At 53.1% G+C, this 23,513-nt stretch overlaps 2 protein-coding genes across 10 annotated transcripts in view; one reads left to right on the forward strand and one right to left on the reverse strand.

The window, feature by feature from the left end:
• Positions 1 to 15,492, forward strand: part of NOS2 (nitric oxide synthase 2) — a 54,235-nt gene extending 38,743 nt beyond the window's left edge. Inside the window, exons 26-27 of one of the 2 annotated variants that reach the window (XR_012328711.1) lie at positions 4,816 to 4,971; positions 7,118 to 15,492. Coding sequence is in view for 1 of the 2 variants with exons in the window: in XM_073797999.1 (XP_073654100.1) it covers positions 4,816 to 4,830 (15 nt within the window). In the remaining variant the exon portion in view is untranslated. Of the gene's footprint in view, positions 1 to 4,815 lie in introns of both variants that reach the window. The other variant, XM_073797999.1, reaches the window with a different exon arrangement.
• Positions 384 to 18,314, reverse strand: LGALS9 (galectin 9). 8 transcript variants are annotated; one of them, XM_073798004.1, is made up of 11 exons: positions 18,173 to 18,314; positions 11,806 to 11,897; positions 8,933 to 9,134; positions 8,019 to 8,129; positions 6,506 to 6,601; positions 4,862 to 4,897; positions 4,262 to 4,312; positions 3,574 to 3,615; positions 3,018 to 3,106; positions 2,758 to 2,856; positions 384 to 852 (listed from the first exon to the last, which is right to left on the reverse strand). In XM_073798004.1, the coding sequence occupies exons 1-11, from the start codon at positions 18,209 to 18,211 to the stop codon at positions 774 to 776; spliced, it is 936 nt and encodes a 311-aa protein (XP_073654105.1). In that variant the 5' UTR covers positions 18,212 to 18,314; the 3' UTR covers positions 384 to 773. The 8 variants fall into 8 exon arrangements, with proteins under 8 accessions (XP_073654105.1, XP_073654104.1, XP_033703163.1 ...); XM_073798003.1 differs by having other exon boundaries at positions 3,574 to 3,618; XM_033847272.2 differs by having other exon boundaries at positions 2,758 to 2,920; positions 18,173 to 18,313.
• Between the last annotated feature and the right edge of the window lie 5,199 nt (positions 18,315 to 23,513).

Below are 23,513 nucleotides of genomic sequence, written 5' to 3' on the forward strand. Positions count from 1 at the left end.
CTCCCACGCACACCCTGACCCCTGACACCGGGGGACCCACAGCAGAAGCACACAAACAGGCCTCTCTTCCGAGTCGGCTTCTTGGGAGCCCAGCCCAGCCCTTGGCCCATCTCAGAAGCATGGGGCCATTTCCTGGGTTCACCTCCATCACCAAGCTTCCTGCGTCAGCGATGCCTGTCCAAGAGGCCTGAGCTTTCGCCCACACCCTTGTGGGGTTTGTGGAGGACCCGCTGGGAGCAGGCCTGGAGGTCAGGAACCACCCGCTGATCCAAGTGAGCCCGTGCTCTCTTCCCCCTCTTCCCTCAGCCTGGACCTCCCCGATTCCAGAGACTCCAGAAGGTCTCCAAACTCAGTTACCAAACCATGGCCATCCCAGGCACACGTGCCGACAAGCATTGTTCTTTCTTTATTCGAAGGACACTGGGAAAGGGGAGAGCCCCCTGCTGAGAAGGCTCCTGTCCGTTGGTGGGGACCAGTGGGGTGTCATCAGGGTAGCTTTCCGGGAGGAGGAGAGGTTAAAGATTGGAGGAAGGGGAGGCGCCGAGGATACAGCCTCCTGCGTGAGTGACAGCTAGTGGCGTCGGACGAGGTGGACCTGGCCAGAAGCAGAGCCAGCCAAGGACGTGGTCTCTCCAGCAGAGCTCAGGATCCGGGGCGGGTGGGGGTGATGAGCAGAGCCAGACGGCAGCCCAGGGCAGGGCTGGCCTATGTCTGCACGTGGGTCAGCTGGATGTCGCCCCCCACCTCCAGGCTGTTGATGGTGGGCAGGTTCTTCAGGCGGTGGTAGTATTCACACAGGTGCTGGCCGTCCACGGCCAACTTGAGGCAGGCACCTTCACACATGATCCACACCTGGACGAGAGGCCCCGGCATCTGTACCCCGCCTGGACTGTCCTCAAAGCCAAAGGCAGCCTCACGTCTGCCTCCCTCCTTCCCACCTTCCCCAGACGTTAGTTAAGCAAGACCCACACCTCCATTCGAGCCACGCCGAAGGATTCGCTCTTCCCCGAACACGCCTCGTGCTCTCCTTCCCTGTGCTTCTACATATCCTCTTCCTCCCCCCAGAACACCCGTCCCCTGGGCTCCCCGCTCTGCACACCTCGTCCACGTGGATCACTGCTACTCCCCCTCCAGGACTCGCCCTCCTGCAGCCAGCCTTCCCGGCCTTTCCCCAACTCCTGAGCCCCTCCTAGCTGAGTCAGGCGCCGCCCTCAGGCTGTGTCCCGCACCCCTATCCTTACCCTCTGGCTGGACCCTGAGCCTCTAGGGACACAAATGCTGGCCTGTGTCATCCATGCCCCTAGGACCCGGCACACAGGGGTGCTGGGCGTCTGCACTCCTGCTGCGGCAGCCTCCTAACTTGTCTCTTCCACCCCGACATTCTCCCAGAGGCGGTGGCAGCACAGCTGTTAGAATACCATCGTCCCCATCACATAGCTAACAGCAGCGGCAGAGTCACTGCGCACCGGGCACTGTCCTAAGCGTGTCACAGACTCGATTTCATTTCCTTCTTCCATCTCTGTGAGATCAATGTTACTAGCAGTCCCATATTTTAGATAAGGGAACGGAGGCACAGAGCTGTTACGACACTTGCTCAAGGTCACACAGCTATCAAAGTATATTGCTCTCTGGCTTGAAACACATCAACACCCTGGGCTAAAATTCAGAATCCATGACCCACAAGGCCCTACATCGGTCATTGTCAACCCTGGGTGAGGAGCATTAGGGCATATTTTCAACCCTGGGTGAGGAGCATTAGGGCATATTTAAAAATACGGGTGTCCAGGCTCACCCTCTCGTGGGCCTGGGGTGGGACCAGGCATTGCTTTTTCTTTTTCAAGCTCTCAGGTGATTTGAGTACGTAGTCAGGGCCGAGAACCCAGTTCTGTGTCGTCCGGGCCGCCAGCAGTGCCACCCGCCACCTCCCCATCCTCGCTCTCCCAGAAGCCCCGGGGCCTCCTGCTTCCTAGACAGGCCACGACCATGACCCTCTGCCTCGGCGCTAATATCAGCTCCCTCTGCTGCCCCTTAGATTTTTTGCAAGATGGGCTCCTCCTACCACTGAGGTCCCGCCTGCGCTGGGGCCTCCTCCAAGGTCTGCCCCCACCTGAGGAAGCATGGCCCCTGCCCAGAGCTCACTTATTTCTTATTCTACTTTGCCCTCCACGTAGTACCCGTTGCTATTCTGCAGCGATCTGTCCGTACATTTGTTTCCTTGTTCCTCCCCGACCTTGATTGTAAACTCCATGGGGGCAGGACCTGGACTGTTTCCTCATTGCCCCCCAGTACCTGGGGTACTTGCTGCTCAAAGTGGGCCTGGATGAAATAGCTGATAAATGACTGTTGAATGAATGAATGAGTGAGTGAGTGAGTGAATGGATGACACCTCATTCATGAATGAGTGAGTGAGTGAATGGATGACACCTCATTCATGAATGAGTGAGTGAGTGAATGGATGACACCTCATTCTTGAGTTCGATTTGGCACTGATTGGCTGTGTGACCTTAGCAAGTAACCTGCACGTGTCAGTTAGTCTCATCTGTAACAGCAGGTGGTACCTGCCACCTGCCTTATGTGGGACAGTGACAGTAAAATGATAGTAGCAGTAATTTGGGGAACACTTTCCCCTCTTCTGGGCCCCATCCTCACCCCAGAGGCATCAGCTCCTGTCTCGATCAAGGTGCCCCCAGATGGCCTCCACCCGCTACTCCACTGCCCCTCGAGAGCCCCTCCCAGCTCGGGGCTGCAGCATCTCACCGAGAAGCTCTGGCCTCGGAAGAAGGGCATCTGTCGGGGCAGGCTTCGCTCCTCAGACCCCCAGCAGCTGTTGATTTGCGTGTTGCGGACCACGGCATTCTCGTCGAAGCGGGGGTTCAGGTGGAAGGCGATGTCTCTCCCGGAACACAGGTTGATGTAGAACCTGGGGATGGGCCGCTCCCATGGACTCTCTGCCCCGAGCCGGGGGAATGGCCCGAAAGACCTTGGGGTGTCTCTTCTCCCCAGGAACCCTGGCTTACCTCTGAGCACTGGGCAGGACGGTACCCGACACCATGATGCTCTTGGAGGGGTACAGCCCACCGGGGATAGAGGTGAAGAAAGGTATCGGCTGTGGGGAGGAGGGGGCAGGTCAGATGGCAGCGGCCAGAGCAGCCGCCGCTGCAAGAGAAACTTCATGACAACTTCTGTGCGTTTGGACTGTCAGTCGACAACTTAACTGTGCCTGTATCTTCAAGAAAGAACTCCATGGTATCTTTACTTGGCTCAGTAAATGACAAAGGAAAACTTTCCAGCATTCCTCAAATTAACGGGCATTTACTATCATGAAAAGAGCTTTGGTTGGACACAAAGGATGCTTGGGCTGAGAAGGGAAGACCGTGTAATATGCTCATGGTGAAGGGACGATTTTCAAGGTGAAAGCCCCTTTCCTAAGTCTTCTAAGTTACCTGGACGTTTCCAGAACTTCAGTTTACTAAGGGACTGCTTTTCATTTTGTAAGCTGCCCTCCCCTCTTCCCCTACCCCAACCCTGCACAACACAAACCAGAACTCCACCCCTCCCAGAGAAACCACTTACATAGGTTGGGTTGGGATATGCCATGGGTGGGATCATGGGATTCTGCTGAAAAGAGAGCGGGAAATTCAGTACGGGAGTGTGCGCACACGCGCACGCGCACGCACACACACACACGCCCTGGCACGTTCTAGAGGCGATGCTCCAATGGGAGACTGAGGTCGTGAGGCTTCAGGCGTTGGATTCTCCCAGTCACCTTCCTCCCCATGTCAGCCTTGGCGGGACTCCTGCTGTGTTCCTGGATCCCATCATGGTCACCTGCCCCTCAACCCCTCCAAGGGCAGCCCCCTGACTCCAGGCCCCCGTGTGCTCTGCACTGGCACAGGAGGAGGAGAAGCAGCCTAAACCTGTGATCAGCAGTGACATCCTGGGGGCTTGTCCTCAGGATGGAGGGTCTCGTATCCAGATACGGGGACCACTGCACTCCCCTCTCAGGGGCAGAAGGACCCGTTTTCCTGTTGGTCCCTAGGGTCCTATTTCTTGGGTCGTTGGGTAAATCCAGCCTGATCCAGAATCTCTACTGTCCCAAGGAGAGTTTTACGTGCGTTTCTCCTAAGCAGAGGGCCCAGCCCCAATTGTCCCCATCTTCCTTGCTAAACTGCTTTCTTCCTGATTCTGGGCCTAGAGAATTCACTCCTTGGGAAAGGGGCACGCGGTGGGGCTGTGAGCTGACCAGAGCGTTCAGACTTACAGGGAACATCTGTCCAGGGGTGCTCTGCACGGTGTGGATGACGGTCTGAGTCTGGAAGAAAGAAGCCCCATTATAACCGGCTCTCACCGGTGTGAAGACTGCCACCTGCCACCAGAGGGCACCACCTAACACACTCCTCTTAGGTGAGGTCATCTTGAGCTTGTAACCAGCCCCATCAGCCTGACCAGACGCCCCAAAATTGGCAGGTAGAGGTGTTTCTTCTCTGGAGAAGAAACATGGCCTGCATTTGTGGCCTGTGGCCTGCATTTTTCTCAGGGCAATCTCTCTAGCACAGCCTCGCTTTGCAGAAGGAAGAAGTGAACGTGGGGCCTTGGTGTCCTGTGGCTGCCCACAGAGTGGCAGGGCCTTGAGCAAACCAGCGGCCACTGGGGCTCCTTCCCGATTCATCAGGGCCAGCCACCCCTCCCCGCACCCGAACTCCCTCCCACCATCACCCCAGCCGGGCAGATGGCCCAAGGGTCTGGCCTTGGCGGCCCTTCCCTCCAATGGGAGAGGCTCCACGCTTGACTCCGCCTCCTCCTTTTAACCCACAGGAAAAGCCGAAGTGAAGAGATTCCGTAGACAGAGCAAGACACTTACAATGGGAGCCGAGCCGGCCGTCCAGATCCTTGGAGGCTGAAGGGGATGAGAAACCACAGTGGTGGTTAACGCTGGTGCCACACGAGAGTAACACGGCGGCAGAAGCTGTGGTAAGAAATGCCTCCCCACACGCGGCCTCCCTCCTGAGCCTTCTGGGCGCCCAGATTCTCACCCAGCGTCCCGGGTACACTGTGGTTATGCAGGGTGGGTGGGGAGGGGGAACATTCCCATTGGCTCCTTCAGAAGGAGAGGAGGGTGTGTCTGATGCAGACCATTTAGCTCCCGGAGGCCAAGCCGTTACTCCCGCTGCCACGTTTCACCCATAAGGTGAAAACTTACATTGGCTGAAGGCCTGCCGTGTGCCAGGCTCTGGCTTCAAGACTTTACAACGAGGGAGGCATCCTTGCCTCCTATTTCGCCGGTGAGGCAACTAGTCTCAGAAAGCTTAGGCAACTTGCCCGAGCGCACCCAGGTAACAAGAGAGAAAATCCAGATGGTACCCAGTTCTGCTGATTGTATCCACCACACCCTGTCTTCCCCAGGCCAGGGCCAAAGTCGGGCTGCCCTGCGAAGGCTGCCTGCGGCCCCACCAGTCCTGCGTCCGCATGGCAGAAGGCAGGTGCCCCAGCTGCGCCGTGCTGGGCCCAGGGAGGCTGGGTAGAGAGACGGCCTTCCTCCCAGTCCCCGCTGCTCAAGTGGCCAAAGAAAGGGCCAGGCCTGCTCCCCTTCCTGTCCGGGCCCCAGCCTTCACCCGGCAGACTGTTCCTCTCGCAAACCTATTCCACGTTCACTAACCGAGTCCCTACTGCATGCCGGGCACTGTGCAAAATGCTAGGGATACACAAGTGAACCAGCTACAATCCCAGCCCACAAAGGGCCTGGTGGGTGTAGGGAAGGAGGGAGGAGAGTGGTGAGGAGACACACATAGACACAATGAGAGCAGGACGTGGCGACTGGAATAGCACAGAGATATCCAAAGTCTGTGGTGACTCAGGAGGGCATCCAGAGATCTGCTCCGGGGACGGTGCTCCAGAGGAGTGACACTTAAGGAGAGCTGTGAAGGGCCATTTGGGAGAGGCTGGATGTGGGTGGCAAAGGGTGCTTTCAGCACTGGGACAGCATGTGCAGAAAGCACGGTGGCCTGAGAGAGCCCCAAGTGAGCAGTGGAGGCTGCGTGAGCTTCCTGGGTGAGGGATGAAGCCGGGAGGGAGGCTGGGGCAAGATTGGGGAGGATTCTGCAGGTCCTGCTATCTGGACTTTATCTAGAGGGACTTGGGGCCTTTAGGACTTTAAAGCAAGGGGAGGACGTGATCAGATTTGTGCATAGGAAGGTCACTGTGGTGGGTGAGTGGGGCGTGGGGAACCAGGCCGTGGTCAGAGTGTTGAGGGGGCAGATGGCCTGGACCAAGGCAGTGGCTTTGGGAAGAGAGGTACTGGTGCCCTGGAGAGATAAGGAGAGACAGGAAGAGCCAAGGACAGCTCCCAGGTCCCCAGCTCTGGGCCCGGGGCTGTGGATGGAGGCAGGGAACCTTTGGGCATGACAGGCCCTGGAGACCCTGGCTGGCGTGCTGGCTGGACCAGCGTCTCGAGCGCTCTGTCCTTCCTGCTGACAGCTCAGCCTCCCCAGGCCTCCACTGAACTCACTTTCGGTTTGCGCCCCTTGGGCTTGTGTGGGAAACAGGCAGCCTGGGAGAACTGCACCGTGGAGAAGGCGGGCGGGATGAGAGCTGCGCCGGTGTTCTGTTAAAACATAAAGGTGCCATGGGCTGAAGAGAAGCCCTAACGGAAGAGGGGAAAAGCAGGGGCCACAGGCAAGAGGGAGACAGACAGGCAAGCAGGCGGAGTGGGGGTGTCCAGGACGGGCAGAGGGAAGGTTACGCTCCAGGGAGTGACGGCAGGCTGGCTGTCTCTCTCTCCACCTCCGTCTCTCTCTCCTCTCTCCCCAACCCCACAGGGGGAGTTAGGGCGGGAAGGAATATGAGAGATGAGGACCAAAGAGAAAGGGCCTCAGATCTGTCAGGGGCCTGCTGTGTGCCTTCCCATCGCAGGGAACACACTCAAATACCAAAGCGGTGCTGACAGCTCCCAACCAGCGGCCTGGGGCCCTGCAGAATGTGGGCCCAGCATTCCCCAATCGTTCCAGTTTTCACAAAAAACCAGAAATCCAGATGACCATGTGCTATCGCCTGACCTTTTTTTTTTTTTCTAAACTGCGGTGAAATGCACATCAAATTGACCATCTGAACTATTTTTCAGTGACATTAAGTCGACTCCTATAGCTGGGCAACCATCACCGCCATCCAGCTCCAGAACTTTTTCACCTTGCAAAACTTCTGCTGAGAGACCTCGCTGGTGGTGCAGTGGTTGAGAATCCGCCTGCCAATGCAGGGGACAGGGGTTCGAGCCCTGGTCCGGGAAGATCCCACATGCCGCGGAGCAACCAAGCCCATGCGCCACAACTACTGAAGCCCACGTTCCACAACTACTGAAGCCCGCGCGCCTAGAGCCCCGCTCAATGCAATTAGAGAAGGCCCACGTGCAGCAACAAAGACCCAACGCAGCCATAAATAAGTAAATAAATTAATTAATTAAAACAAAACAAAACAAAACGCTTCTGCTGACCTTTTAGATGCTGGTAACACATTCAAAAATTTTAAAGGACAGAGAGGGTCAAATAGACCCAAGTGTGGCCCACGCAGGCTGTTCTGTGACCTCTGATGTGTATCGCCTCATTGAACTCACACAAGGACCTATGGGGTGGCAGAGACCCTGCTCCTTCCACAGGTGAGGAAACTGAGGCTGGGAGAGGTGAAGTCACTTGTCTAAGATCCCCCAGCCCATGAGAATGGCAGAGCTGGAGATCTGAGCTGGATTCAGTTTGATTCCCAAGCCTCGGGTCTTTCTAGAACCACACAGCCTCCTAACCAGGGTGGGAATGACAGAGATGAGTGGCCTAGGAGCCCGGGAGACTGAAGCAGGTGTCCCAGACAGAAACAGCGACACAAGAGGGACAGGACGGGGGAGCCACAGGTGTGTCCCAGAGCCACCTGGAAAGGAGACTGGCTGGCACTTTGGGGCCCACGCAGCAGGGCCTGGGCACAGTGGACCGGGCCCTGCACCCAGCCCCTGGGGGCGGATGCCGGGTGGACAGTCTGACCTGAAAGCTGATGTAGGACAGCTGCACGGCGCCCGTGACGCAGATGGTGTTGACGCGGTGGAAGGGCACGCGGTGTGCGTACTGCATGAAGAGGTTCTTGTTCACCATCACCTGCCGAGATGAGTGCATGTTCCAGGAGGGGGTCCCTGGCCAGGTGGGAACTCACCCAAGCTTCTGGGACCCCTGCTTCTAGAAGTTTAGACCTGTGTCTAGTTTTCACATCCATCCCCTGTAGGTCGGGGGCATCAGCCTTCAGAGCTGTGCCAGTTACAGGAACATGCTTGTGACCCAAACACAATCCCTACGTGGCTCTGGTTGTTGGCTTTTTAGTTCTTATGGTTGTTTGTTTATTGCAGTAGGTTTGTCTTTCTAATCTTAGGTCACCTGGGGTGTTACTGAAATATGCATACAAATGTTCCTGGGGAGCAGAGGTGACGTCAGGTTGCATGTTGAGGGGTTGGGAACATTCATGTTCACACAGAGAGGCATAGACACAGATGTACTCACCCCTTCTCCCGTCTCCCCAAGCCCAGAGACACTGCGCTGCTTGCAAAAGCAGTTTGCAATGCCCTGCAAAACTAAGCCATTAATAACACCTGGATAAAGGCTGCAACAATGTAACAAAAACAAATGTTACCAGGGACCTGGAGTGGAAGAAGGGCAGAGGAACGGAAATAATTTGGACTTTAAAGACCCAGGAGGCCAAAAAGCACCGTGGTGACTTATCTAGTGCTTATTTCCATAGTAAAAGAAGCAACAGGTGCATATGTAGCTGCAGGTGAAGGTGCCTAAGGAGACTGCATCCTTACAAGCAACAAAGGTGTTTCTCACGTGACTATTTAAACGCTATTCACTGCGCATGATAAGGCTGGGGGACAGGCAGCTGAAGGGAAGAGAGGAGAGTTCCTGCTCACCTTGAACTCCGAGCTCTGTACGAGGAAGCAGAGCTCAAAGGGACACCCCCTCTGGAAGGGCATTTGCATCTTCCTTTCCTCAGCCCCCCAGCTTCCTTTCTGCTTCGTGTTGCAGACCACATATCCGCCTTCTTCAAACCGAGGGTTGAAGTGCAAGGCAATGTCATTGTCATTGTGGCCGGTCTGAAAGTTCACAGCAAACCTAGGCCAAGGGAAATTAGACAGTGCTCTTGGTATCCTGGTTTACTGCCAAGGGTGGGAACAGGAGGGTCTCACGCCTTTGACTGACATCTATCTGGGATCCTGCCTACGACCTGCGTGGCTGGTTTGTACCCATCCTTAGTCGTTGCCATCTTTTTTGCTCACCTGATTTGCACTTAGTATGTTTTTGTGCAGTTACCACATTTTGCCCTTACAGTGTGATTTTCTAAAAATAAGTAGAAAATGGGTAAAGAAATTTATCCAAGTTGGAAGTCGAGAAATGTGCCTAGGAGTGAGAACCTTTTGCACCAAGCGGTCGCTCATTGGAGGCCAGCCCACGTTTGCTCAGTTGAGAGAGAAGAGGACAGATGGGAAGAGCACGTGCCATTGATGGGACGCCTACAGAGACGGTGCCTAAAGGGGAGGCATAGAATAAACACTAGCTCTCCGGGCGTGGGGACCTCAGTGTGCGCGTCTGTCCCCCTGTAGATGTTAGCGTGTGTCCACCTGACCTGAGTGAGGTCAGCAGGCCCGGACCCAGACCCCAGCTCTTCACTGTTTGTCATTTGCAATGAACCTGTACCTCGCTACCCTCAAGCTGCCGCACCCTGGAAAGGGGGTGACTGCCTTCTTTCGAGGATGATTAACAAGGCGGCCAGGGGAAATCCCCAAGCAAGCAACTCTTTGTTCCCATCTCTCCTCGGAGGAAGCCCCTCACCATGCCAGCTTCCTTTGGGTACAGCCTTGACTCTAAGGTGAGGACTGAAACAAAAGAATCTTCCGAGGGACCTGGCTCACAAAGTGGGCGCGATAAATGTTTGTTCTGCCTCTTCCCAGACGGAGCTCACTCGTGTCCCCAAACCAAGCTCCAGTCTGAGGTTCTGAGGGTCTCCAGCGAGGAGCCTGTCTCTAACCACCTTCCCTGAACTCAGCCCCAGTGTGGTTCGCAGCCTGCCTCTCGGGGTCACTTTGGTCTCCCCAACAGACACACAGCAGTCAGAGAGCACGCCTCGCTGCCATGTCATGCCCCACAGAGCCAGGCGCTGCCCTGCACCCAAGGGTGGCCCTCGATGGACAGAGCCCCTACCTGCATAGCCCCTCCACTTTTTTTTTTTGGCCGCACAGCTTGCAGCATCTTAGTTCCCCAACCAGGGATCAAGCCTGTGCCCCCTGCAGTGGAAGCATGGAGTTCTGACCACTGGACCGCCAGGGAAGTCCCCAGAGCCCGTTCTCTTTCTCGGTTACGGGGGTTGTGTCCTGGATGCCGTCCTCAACACCGGAGCACTCTGTGAGCCCTCAGCCAGCGGGGCCTGCGGGAAACTGGCCTGGCCCTGAGCCCAACCGCCCTCCCTCTGGGGAATACCAAAGGGAAGGGAAACTCCAAGTGACTCTGGAATGAGAAAATCTAAGTCCCTATTCCTCTTAAAGTGGAGAATAGTGTTTCTGAAATATCTCTGGGTGTAGTTTTCTCTTTGTGGTCCTCCAGCTTCATTCCTGTGTTCCTTTGAAAATTCCTGCCCCAGGGAAGGGAGAGAGCAAAAGCTCCCATCAGAAGGGGGACCCTCGGAGGTAGGGAGAGATTCTATTAGACAGGGTGGGAGTAGAAAGCCCTCCTGCGTTGGGAGAAAGGGTAGGCAGAGGAAGGGGGAGAGAGAAAGCAATGGAAGTTCAGAGTCGAGGTCTGGGACTCCCATGCTGGCAGAGTTTTGGGGGATCTGGGTGCCTCACTTCCCTCCGAGTCCCCTGGGGGCACTCAGGGCTCTCAAAGTCCCATGGTCAGTGTGACCATGTCCACCTGGAGGGGAAACAATGACAGAGGAAGTCATCTAGAATCTAGATGCAGGGGTAGGGCTGGGCCTGGGAGGGGCCCGAAAGGATCCAGGAGGTCCCCAGTCCCCACACAAAGTGATGAGAGGAAAAGTAGGGGCAGAAGCCAGCTGGGATTGGGACAGAGAGGCTTCTGAGAGAGGGCCACGTGTCCAGAGGGGCCTCCGTGGGCACTGTGGACCTCAGGGTGCAGCCCACGTGGACCCCACCGAAACTGGGCACGGGTGCCAGGCCCCCGAGCCACCCGGACCTCAGCAGAGGTCAGCCAGGGCTGCGTGAGCATCCGAGGACCCTCCTGCCTCTGAGAATACGTGCAAGCTCTTCGCTTGGGAAGCCCCCTTGGGAGCTAGGAGGAGCGCTGGAAACAGTGCTAAGATATTTATTTTTTGAATTGACTTAGCATTTTCCAGAAAAGAGCTTGAAACTGAAAGAGACCAAATTACAACTTTGATGGCAAGTTTAACTATTTCCACGTCAGACCAAGTGAGGGTTCCGAAGTAGATGAGGGCAGCTATAGGAAATGAAGGAAGGTGATGTTTTTGCAACTCTGAGTCATAGCATACAATGCTTAGTCCTAGAACTTCTGCCTCTGGGCTGGGCTGCTTCCCTCCTTAGACTGGGAGCTCTCATTGGCCCCTCCCCCATCTTTGGGGAGTCTGGTTAATGGTGCCCTGGGCGCTACTGGCAGATGGCAGGAGTGCCGTGCATTGTTGGCAGGGGCTGGGCCCCGCTCATCCCCTGAGCCAGGTGCGGGCAGCTCGGAGGATGCTGGGTGGACCAACCTGAGCTGAGAGCGCCCTGGTTCACTCAGGGGCAAGGCTGCAAGAAACAACAATTCCAGGTACCTGTTTCCGTTGGAATATATAACGGTCCCATTGATGGTGATCTGAAGTCCGTCCTGGAGACCCCCTTGGATTACCCCAGTGAAGGGGACGACCTGCGGGAGGAGACGGTGGTCAGCGGGCCGGCCTGCTTCTCTCCATCCCCTTCAGCACTTGCTGGGGGCTGGCCTGGGTGTCGGGCCCTGGGCTAGGGGCCAGGTGCAGCTGTGAGCAGGACAGATTGAGGCTCTGGTCCACGGACCTTCCAGGCTTGCAGCGAGGAAGTTACACAGACGTTCTGAGGTTGTGAGAAGGAGATCCCTCCGGCTCTGGGAGGATGTGACAGGGACAGCGTGACAGCTGCTAAGAGGAAGAAGTGGCACGTGCACAGCCCTGAGATGGGAGGGAACCAGGGGAGTGAGGAGGGGGCTGCTGGACCCCAGGCCAGGTTCCTAGCAAAGTCCCCTGACTGGGGACTCAGGGGGCCCAAGGGACCAAAGAGACCCACCAACCTGTTCTCGAGGATAGACCTTCTGCTCACCTGAACAGGCCAAGAAGAAGGCATCCTCCCCTCTCCTGCCCATCCCACCCTGAGAACAGTGGTGACCGTGACCTTTGCCCTCCACCGCCTCAGAAAGTGCCTCTTCCCGGGTGCTCTCTGCAACCACGGGGCAGCCCCCTCTTCTATTCCTGCTCCTGGGCTCCCATTCCTTCCCGCAGGCCCTTGGCATCCTCCAAAATCCTAATGTGACATCTCCACCCCTCCTGGGCCCCATGACTTTGTTACGTTCTCTTTCCTGAGCCTCTATAAAGGATCCACGGTTACTGTGAGGGCTGCCTCATTTTAGAACCAGGCATACTCCAGATTTAAACCCTAATTTAGCTCCTTGTTAACTTAGCGGCCTTGGGAAGTTTATTTAACTTCTCTTTGCCTCAATTTCCTCATCTGTGAAATAGAGGTAAATCCCACCTTCTGAGTGAGATTGATGATTGAGTGACAAAAAGTCTGTGGAAGAGACTGGTACATAGTAGGTTATCTCTCTACTGCCCCTCTGCTTCCTTCCACCTTGGTCTCTCTAATCAAAATTCCTAAATTGCTTATGTCTCAACTTTCAAAGCTTCCTTCCTGAATGCCTTTATCTAATGTGGTTCTACAAACTGCCTTAAACACAGTTCTATCTCCTAGTCAATTTTCACATTTTTCAAGTTGTTCAAGTCTTTTCTACCTTCTCCTTCAAGTGAATTCCTTACAAAAATTAAATGTGTGGGAAGAGATATGGGGTCATATGTATAACTGATTCACTTTGTTATAAAGCAGAAACTAACACACCATTGTAAGGTAATTATACTCCAATAAAGATGTTAAAAAAAATTAAATGTGTACAGGAGCCAGGCAGGTGATGTGTATAGGTGAGCTGGCCAGGTAGGGTACAATAGGGAGTGGTAGGGACTGAGGCAAAGTAGACATCATCTTCCTTATCTAAAGAGGCAGTGTCCACTCAGCTGTAACCAGTGATTACCATCCAGGTCCAGTGTTGGCAGAGCTTCCAAGTCTTTAGGAGAAGACCCAAATCTGGAATTTTTTTCTGTAAAACTTTCTAATTTCTGGGGGGAAAATCCTTTAAAAAGGATTGTAGAAGAGTTCCTTTGTTATAGAGACATAGAATGACATATTTGCAATGAAATGATATATCTAGATTTGCTTCAAAATAATCCAGAAGTGGAAAGGGAAGTAGGGTTGGGTAGAGATGAAGCAAGATAGGTCATGAGTTGAAACTGAATGACGGGTATGTGTTGTTTATGATACTATTCTCTCTAAATTTGCTTTAGCAACGAGTTAAACTAAACACTGTGCAGGCAAACAAAAAACACCCACCAGCCCAGTTCAGTCCTAGCCTATGTCCTTGAGTTGTACAACCACTCAGGATCCAGAGAAACCCCTCCTAACTCATGTGCACAGCTCGCCCTGGGAGATAACCTGTAACACCAGGATCCCATTCAGACAGACTCTGCTCTCCATGGACCTTTGGGAAAGGTGTCTCTTGTGGCACCTCAGGTTAGATCTGAACTCTGCCATTAAATACTTTGGTGACCTTAAGCAAATCATGGCTTCTCTACATCTCTGAGTTCTTTCTGTTGTCTCTGTCCATGCCAGTGATTTTGAAGAAGTAGAATCAGCCTGACACAGTTACAGACCAGCATGCTGTACTTCCTGGAAAAAGCATCCCCTCATTTGTTTGTTGAAGCCTGAAGTTCTCTTAAGAGCCTTTCACACCATCGTGACAGACAGGGCTTAAAATGCATACTCCTAGCAAGTATGGGCCCTTCCCTTAAGCATATTCACACTAAGGTATAAAGAACTGAAAGCAGAGTGTGTTGGGATGGGGTCATCAGAGCACAGAAGGAAGCAGAAGGGAGGAAGCCATGTGTGGATAATGGGGGCGGGCAGTACAGGTTAATCTTAAGGAAGGATTTCCCCCAAGAAAAGCTTTGTGAGATTTTATTGTCTTAAATGGTGACCTCAAATTCTGAAACACAAGATTGCTTCAAACCGAGTATAATCCTAAAGGCAAGATTATTCACTGCCACGTTATAATTGCACAACATCGGAGAGTCCAAAAGTCCACCAAGAAGAAAATGGTGAAATTAATTACGGTATTTCCATACAGTGGCTTCTGTGGAGGCCGAACACGAAGAAAAGAGGAAGAAGGGGACTCTTTGAGAACTGATACAGAACGATGCCACGTGTACTATTTAAAAAATGGGTTGGGGAGGCTATATACATATATTTACTTACCATGAATAAAACATTTCTGGAAGGATTCAAAGAAACTGCTAACATTGGTTGACTCCAAGGAGGGTATGGTAGACTAAATGATTACTGCCCTCCCCTCTGTCCCACCAAAAATGTCTACATTCTAATCCCTGGAAGTTGTGAATATGTTGCTCTACACGGCAAAAGGGATTTTGCATATGTAATTAGGTTGAGGATCTTGAGATGTAAAGGTTATCCTGGATTATCCAGGTGGGCCCAGTGTAGTCACAGGGTCCTCAAAGAGGGAGGCAGAAGAGGAGAATTGGTAGTAGGAGATGTGACAACAGAAGCAAGAAGCTGCTGGCTTTAAAGGAGGAGGAAGGGGCCACAAGCCAACGCAAGCAGGCAGCCTCTGGAAGCTGGAAAAGGCAAGGAAACATTCTCGGACTTCCGTGGTGGCACAGTGGCTAAGAATCCGCCTGCCAATGCAGGGGACACGGGTTCGAGCCCTGGTCCGGGAAGATCCCACATGCTGCGGAGCAACTAAGCCCGTGCGCCGCAACTACTGAGCCCACATGCCACAACTACTAAAGCCTGCGTGCTCTAGGGCCTGTGCTCCACAACAAGAGAAACCACCGCAGAGAGAAGCCCGTGCGCCGAGAAGCCTACGCACCGCAACGAAAAGTAGCCCCTGGCTCACAGCAACTAGAGAAAGCCCACGCGCAGCAACAAAGACCCAATGCAGCCAAAAAAATTAAAAATTAAAAATAAAATGGAACAACCACTTAAAAAGAAAAAAAAGAGATGAAAACATTTGAGATTCAACAGTTGCAGAAAAAAAAATAAAAAGGAAACATTCTCCCCTGAAGCCTCCAAAAGGAAATAGCCTTGCTGACACTTGGATTTTAGAGTTCTGACCTCCAGAACCGTAAGAGAATAAATTTGTATTGTTTTAAGCCTGGCTGGCCAAGGACTCCTCCGTGCGTGTATGTGTGTGTGTGTGCGTGTATGTGTGTGTGTATGCGTGTGTGCGCGTGTATGTGTGCGTGCGTGTATGTGCGTGTATGCGTGTGTGTGTGTGCGTGTGACCTCAGCAGGAAACAGCAGCACATGCTTTTGCTTTGTATGACTTAGGAGGATGGATTTTTATGCTGGATTTATGGTCCCACAGCTTGGGCTCACCTTCCAGCTCCCTGTGCTGGCAGCTCTGATGTTGAACAAATCACTTGACCTGCCTGCACCCCAATTCCCTCTCCGGAACAGTGAGACAATAGCATTGCCAGCCTGGCAGTGTGCTTCAGAGGATTAGGTGAAAGGCTGAGTGGAAAGCCCTTGGCTGGAAGGCCTTGACGATAGCAGCTGTCTGCATGAGGATGACTTAATCTTTCTGCTGGGTCAGAACTTGCTCTCAGCTCTGGGCTGTGCCTGGAGGCTGAGGATTTTTTCCTCCTCTTCCTATCCGGTCCGGAAAGCAGAGTCAGGCCCTACAGGCCAGAGGGTGGGCAGCCCCCTTCTGGAGGCCCAGTGTCACAGAGGCCACCCAACCACAGCTGGCACAGGGGGCTCACCCAGAGGGGGCAGCTTTTAACCAAAGGGACTGCCGCCCTTCTGGTGGCCAGCCTTCCCCGTCTGTGTTATCTTGTTATCCTCACAGCCCCGGTCATTATTAGTGCCACGTTTACAGACGAGGAGACAGGCACAGGAAGGTTGCATAACTCGCCCAAAGCCACACATGCTTTTAACCCACGCTTCTAACCACCACACGGTCTGCTTCTCACGATGAAGCCCAGAACATCCTCGCTCCTGGCTCACCGAGTGTTCCCCTGGACCAAACAGCTGAGTCCTGTCCTGACTGTGACACCAGCTGCCCTCCTGGCCCTCTGGGGGCTGGGCCAGATGAGGCCGGCAGGGCGTGGGCGAGGAATGGGGGGGCTCCAGAGGCAGGTCCTGGAGGCGTGCCCTCCTCAGCAGACAGGCAAGGCAGAGGACCTTCCCACTGCATTTTGGAGGAAGTGAGGTCCCAGGTACTCAGGTCAATGGCTGGCCTGGGAGAGGGTGGCTACGTGGGCTGGACGGTGCTCCGGGTGCCTGTGAGGCCTGCGCCCAGCCACTTTCTGGCCTGGACTTCCAAGGCCTTGTTTTGACTCTGCTGCCATAGAAGGAGTTTCCTTCTGATTTGAAATCTTTGGCTTTTGAATCCAAGGGTTAGAAAGTAAAAACACGTCACCTGAATAATAAAACGCCAGGGCCTGGAAGGGACTGCGGGTCGCCCGTCTGATGGAGCAAGAGGCCCAGGTGACACGTTCTGACCCCGAGGCCATGGTGGAAGCACCCACCGGGTGGCCCAGCTTCCTCCAGCCCCACCCTGGGAGCCCTCACGAGATGGACGGAGTGGCACTTGGACACTGCCCAGAGCAAACAGGCCACGCCGGGGCCCCTGCAGAGGCGGGCTTGGCCTGTTTGCCCCCCAGCAGCTCCCCAGCACCTATTTCCGCCCACCCCCGCTCCCCACGAAGGGCTCCGTCAGCCCACCTGCCGGCCTCTTGGGAAGCAGAGGCCGGGAGAGGCTCCTACTGCAGGGTCCGGCCCAGGACACAGTGACCACAGAATCCTCCTGGGCCTGGGCTGCCTCCTGCGGGCCCACGTCCTCCCGCAGTGCTCCCTCTGGGGCACCTCCTTCCTCTGGGGCGGGGGGCGGGGGGGAATCAAGACACCTCCCTCCTCGGCCACTTACCATCTGGGGACATTTGACAAATGGCCGCCACCTCTCTGAGCCTCAGTTTTCCATGGATGACATGGGGATGATGAGGGTTTACAAAGGCCGCCTGCTACAGGGGCTCCCCAGAGAAAGCAAAAAGGCAGAGAAGGCAGCCCTTTGCACCCCACAGTGCTGGGGCAGCCCCGCTCCCCCCGCTAACTCCAGAGATGGTTCTTCTCAGACACCCTTGACCTGCCCTGCCTTGTTCACTCACCCCTCAGGGAGCAGACACCTCCTTGGGAGGGCTTCCCTGCTGCCCCCAGACTCGTAACAATTCTAAACACTTCCAGAGCACCCACAGTGGGCCAGACACCGTTCAAGCTCTCTCGACGTGCTGCCTCACTTAATCCTTACCTCAGCCCTGGGCAGTGACTTAAGGATTATCCCCATTATACAGATGCAGAAACGGAGGCTCAGAGAGGTAAAGTAACTTGCTTGAGGTCACCCAGCTAGTAAATGGCTGACCCCAGAGAGGCCATCTTCAAAGTAAATGCCCTTCACTGCCGTGCTGGGTTGTTAATCTCCCCAGAAGCCCTGTTTACTTCTCCCTTCATGCAAAAAAAGCCATCACTTTTCCAGTTGTTACTTAGGCCCTTCTTTCCCCCACTGAGCACCTAGAAGAGGAGAGGCACCCGGAGAGAGCTCAGTAAGCGTTTGTCAGACGCACAAATCCCAGTGATGCTCACCCCCTCCAGCCCTGAACGGCACCAGGGAGACGGGTGCAGAGCAGAAGTTGTGTCAGGGTTGCCCCAGCTGGCATTTCCGCCCTTGTGATGTTCTCTTTGGGATGCCACCCACTTCCACCTGCATGAGCTGCTTCCTCAGAGCCCCACAGCTGTTTCCCCCTGGCTGAGGCTACCCACAGCCCCGGAACTCACTGGGCTCAGGTAGGGAGGCTGGGCGCCGCCGAAGGCCATCTCTCCACCGTCTCCGTGGCCGCTGCCACTTTACGCACTGACAGGGCAGTCCTCTGCACTGGGAAGGACTTAACAAAGAAATAGAAACTAAAGCAATTTGGCGGTTATTCAATGGGGAGGAGCCAGGAGCAAGAGGAAGTGAGTTTAGAGAAAGGGAGAAAGGTAGGTTGCCAAGGGAGGAGAGTGGAGGATGATACTTGGGAGAGGGAAGTGGGTGATCCTCATCCCGTGCCCTTTCCCTCCACTCTCCTCCTGCGCTCCACCCGTGACCGAATAGTTCACAGGGGTTCGTGTAGGCTCAGAGATCCTGACCACATTCACACTGCAGCGAGCTACCAGACGACACTATCCGTGAGCGTGTGGCTGTGTCATGTGTCCAGACGACAACGGTGCTGCCTGTGCACGGGTTGGTGGTGGAGCTGGGAAAGCCTGGTTATACCCATTTTCCAGACAGAGAAACTGAGGCTCAGAGAGTCTTAAGGGTCATGCCCAAGGTCACACAGCTCACTAGTGGTATCCTGAGCCATATGAGGCTACTTAGGTTCTCAAAAAGGTATTCTTCCCCTTTAAGATACTATTCCTCATATAAAAACATAATCACGTAGGGACTTCCCTGGTGGTCCAGTGGTTAGGACTCTGCTCTTCCACTGCAGGGGGCATGGGTTCGATCCCTGGTCAGGGAACTAGATCCTGCATGCATGCCACAACTAAGAGTTTGCATGCTGCAACTAAAAGATCCTGTGTACCGCAACTAAGAAACAGTGCAGCAAATAAATAAATCTTTAAAAAATAATCATAATCATGTAGAAAGAAATGTTTTGCAAATAGAAAACCTCGTAACGGGGTTACCTTATCCTTGTGTATAATGATGCCCTTGGGAGCTTCTGATCCCTCCTCTCTATGAAGTTCTCCCTTCTCTTCTCTCCCTTGATTCTGAGCTTTAGAATGGGGAGTGGAGAAGTCTTGGACATAACAGAACATTCCAAGTGACATGGAGGTGGGGGCAATATATTGAATAAACTGTCTTTAATTGGCTCCAGCACCTTATTAAAGGAAATGATTGACTGAAACAGAGATTCAGGAACAGCTGGGTCGGGGGGCGGGGCAAGGAGGAAAGACATAGTGACAATATACTTAGCTGAAGTCAAGCAGGTTCTCACCATGTGCTGGAGACAGGGCCCCGCAGTCAAGCCTGGATGATCAGCTAAGGGTCCTACAGGCACCGTGTGGGTAGCAGGTGCCCCGGGGCCGTGCACGTGTCTGCACCTCTCTCCCTTCTTGTGCTTGCCTGAGTGCCCCAGAATTTGCAAAGACTGACTTCTTTGAGATGTTCCCATAGACTGAGGCCACATGCCTCCTCCGTCTACCCTCCATCCCCACTAGATGCCTGAAATTTGACCGGATTTAAGGGACAGATGGCACAGTTAGAGCAGAAAGGAGGAAAAGAAGGGGAAATTCTTTGCAATCCTCTTTGACACCAGGGACATGGGGACCGTTTCCTCATTAACTGGGATAGGGAGCAACTGGAACTCTCATTCATTGCAGGTGGGAGTGTAAACTACTACAGCGTTGGAAACAGTGGATCGTACATAGTAAAGTCAAACGTCTATCCCTCCCGTGTCCCAGCTTTTCTGCTCCTAGATATTTACCCAAGAGATGTGAGAATATGTGCACGTGTGCACAGCAGCTTTACCCATCATAACCCCGCACTGGAAAAAACACAAATGTTCACCAGCAGGAGAAAGGCAAAACGAATGGTGATATGCCTACAATGGACCAGACCTCGGCGATACAAAGGGACCACAGATACAGGCAAGGTCATCAGTGAACCTCACATCTGAGCAGAGCCAGACACAAGTGAGCACAGGCTGGGAGCATTCTGATTACATAAAATCCAATGACAGGGGCTTCCCTGGTGGCGCAGTGGTTGGGAGTCCGTCTGCCGATGCAGTGGACACGGATTCGTGCCCCGGTCCGGGAAGATCCCACATGCCGCAGAGCGGCTGGGCCCGCGAGCCATGGCCGCTGAGCCTGCGCGTCCGGAGCCCGTGCTCCGCGACAGGAGAGGCCACAGCAGTGAGAGGCCCGCGTACCGCAAAAAAAAAAAAAAAAAAAAAAAAAAGAAGCAGAAGGGCGTGTGCAGCCACAGCATTGGCTCCAGCTGGGGAAAGGCCTGTGGGGCTCCCATGAAAGGTAAAGGCCCACATGGGTGCCCACAGGTGTTCCCAAACAGCATCGCTACGCCGGCTGAGACGACACCGCAAAACAGCATGGAGGTTCCTTCAAAAACTAAACATAGAATTACCGTATGATCCAGCAATTCCACTTCTGGGTATATATCCTAAAGAACTGAAAGCAGGGACTTGAAGAGATATTTGTACACCCGTGGTCATGGTATTATTTACAATAGCCAAGAGATAGAAGCAACCCAAGTGTCCATCGACACATGACTAGTGGTCATAGACAGTATGTGGTTTCTACACACAATGCAATATTATTGAGCCTTAAGGAGGAAAGGAATTCTGACACAGGTTACAACATGGATGTTGAGGAAGGAAGAAATTTTCCTCTACCCTTCTAGGTTCTTCTGGCTGGTCTAAGAATTCAATTGCCATGAGACAGACTAACAGGAGAAAAATCTAACAAGAGTTTAACAACACGTGTACATGGGAGAGACCCAGGAGAGCTAACTCACCATAATGGTCAAAGCCCTCACCTTAAATACCACCTTCAGCTAAAGACAGAAGAGGGTGTTGAGGGTAATTGTTTGGCAAATGAATGCTTGCTGGACATAGAGTGGACTCTGATCTCTAGGCCCTGCCGGGTGTCCCTCACCACACCTAGTCCATGTTCTCCTGCAAATATCACCAGTCACGGCTCTTTTCCTGGAACAGGCCCTTTTTCTACAAACTTTGCGGCAGCTGAGGGGTGGTAACAAAAACTTCGCATCTTATGTTTCTTAAAAAGAATCAGCCTAAATGAATCCTCATGCCAAAGTGAAACATTTGGGGCGGCAAATGTTGTTCCTCAGCGCTCTCTAAGCTTCAGTGTTTCCTCACCTGTGAGAGGCGGCTGATAAGAGAACTTATTTTACGTGGTTGTTGTGAGCATTGAATGAGCTAAGCCTTGTAAGCCACTTAGCCCATGCCTGGCACACAATGAGCGCTCCACAGACTCCATCTGTGTCCTCGCGTATCTGGCCTGTATGTGGTGAGGCCCTGAGAGAAGTCAGAGAGGAGGTGGCCCTTGTGCGGGGGTGTGAAGGGTCGGTGGTATCCCTTCCATGGGTGGCAGGGGTAAGGAATAGAAGAACTTGCAGCCCCATGGAAGGCAGCGCACTCAACGTCACCGTTTGGTCACACTCCGTCCTTGGGGAAGCCACGTGAGCAAACATTTAGCACCAGACGTGCAAAGGATCAGTGTCGTATCAGCGGATTAACCAAACACACAGCTGCTTTTGCCTTCAGTGTTTGTGTGACTAGCCTGGGACCGGCCTTACTTCCCGATTTCCTTTAAACAAATTATATGCATTTATTTAAAAAGCAAACTTTAACTTATGATCATAAATGAAAACCATTACCACTTCCATAAATAAAAACTACTGGTGGCCGAAATGGGTGACGGTGGTCATGTGAATTTGGTGGGGGACACCATATTCAAAACGTAGCAGTTGACAAATACCCCAAACATCACCAAATCCAGGAAAATAATATTTTTATTAATTAATATCCTGGCACCATAATACTTTCTGACTTTTGGGCCGCATACTCTCATACTCTTTGCTTCTTCATGCGATGAAGATTTGACATGTTTTCTACAGCAAATGTAGAAAGATCATTCTGTCTTTCCAATGACCTGCTCTCCTCCACTTTGGGTCCCAGGCAACGCGGGACAAATTCCTTTGTGACAGACCTCAGGCCCTGCCTCTTTGTACTGGACCCAGGTGAGTGGGCACAATGGGAAAGAGTGTTCCAGAAGCCACTTCTAAGCTGGGACAGCTGGGAAAAACTGGATTATTCATGGAATAATTTTATTTGCACTTTTGTAGACATTAGATTCTAGTGCTGTTAACTGTCTTTGAGGTTTTGTCATATACCTGTAAACTGGACTGGGTCCTGAATTCTTCTAATTTCTTCAAACATCTGGCTATGACTCAACAAATTAACATTCCCAGTGGTCTTCCACCATCTGATTTGGAATCACTAAGAGCAAAGACTGCCCTTAAATCTCCTAGGAAGGGACTGTACCAGGTCCTCCCAACTATGCTGATAGCAGTCAAGCCCCAGGGACTCGAACCTTGGATACGCCTCTCACAACAGAAGAAGACCCACCTAACACCTGGTCCTGTACAAGGGCTGGAGACCTCCAAATCAAACTGATGAGGAAGAGAAGTCTCTGACATTCAGGAAGACAGCTTCTGCCCGAGATGATCGATCAAGACTTCATACTTAACTAAACATGAAACCCTTTCTCCTTCTTTTCCTCTCCTTTCCTCTGGCATTGACCTGGAAAGATAATGCCCTCATCTGTATCCCCCAAGCCACTGCTAAGGAAGGTAATCTTGCAACTGAATTTATCACCAAAGTTTCCAATCCATCTATAACTATCTAGATCGGATTTGCCTTCACTAAGAGCTTGTCTACGTGCAGTAAAGCCCATCTACTGACACCGGGTTGTGGTGAAAGAAAGTGTTTGCTGCAGGCCACCAAGCAAGGAGACCAGGCAGCTGGTGCTTAGAAAACCCGAACTCCCCAGTGGCTTTCAGGGAAAGGATTTTAAAGACAGGATAAGGGAGAGGGTTGCAGGGCGTGTGATCAGCTCACGGACATCTTCTGATTGGCTGGTGGCGAGGTAATCGGGAGTCAACACCATCAACCTTCTGATTCCAACCAGTCTGGCGTCTACGTGCTTGTGGGCAGCATGCAGTGAACTTCTTCCACCTCGTGCAGGTTTCAATATCTGCAAAACAGCTCAAAGGATGTGGCTCAGAATATTATCTATAGCCCTTGAGGAGGAATTAAAGGTCCTTGACTGTGTTTAATGGCTAAACTATTATTATTTTGTCTTGCTTGACTGTTTTCCTTTGTTTCTGCCTTTTCTCATTTCTCTGATTAAATTTATTCCTTGGAACTTGGGGAAGGCCTAGGAGGCTAAAGTTTTGCTACAGACATGGGGTGGTTGCAGCTGTCCCCAGAAGCCCCCATAGGGTCCTCTTCAGTTACGAATGTCGTGAGAATTAAGCAAAAATGTCACGACCTCTGGATACCACACCAACGGTCAACAAAGCTGTGGGGACTATAGA

Source organism: Tursiops truncatus, chromosome 20 (genome assembly GCF_011762595.2).
Source record: "Tursiops truncatus isolate mTurTru1 chromosome 20, mTurTru1.mat.Y, whole genome shotgun sequence".
NCBI lineage: Eukaryota > Metazoa > Chordata > Mammalia > Artiodactyla > Delphinidae > Tursiops > Tursiops truncatus.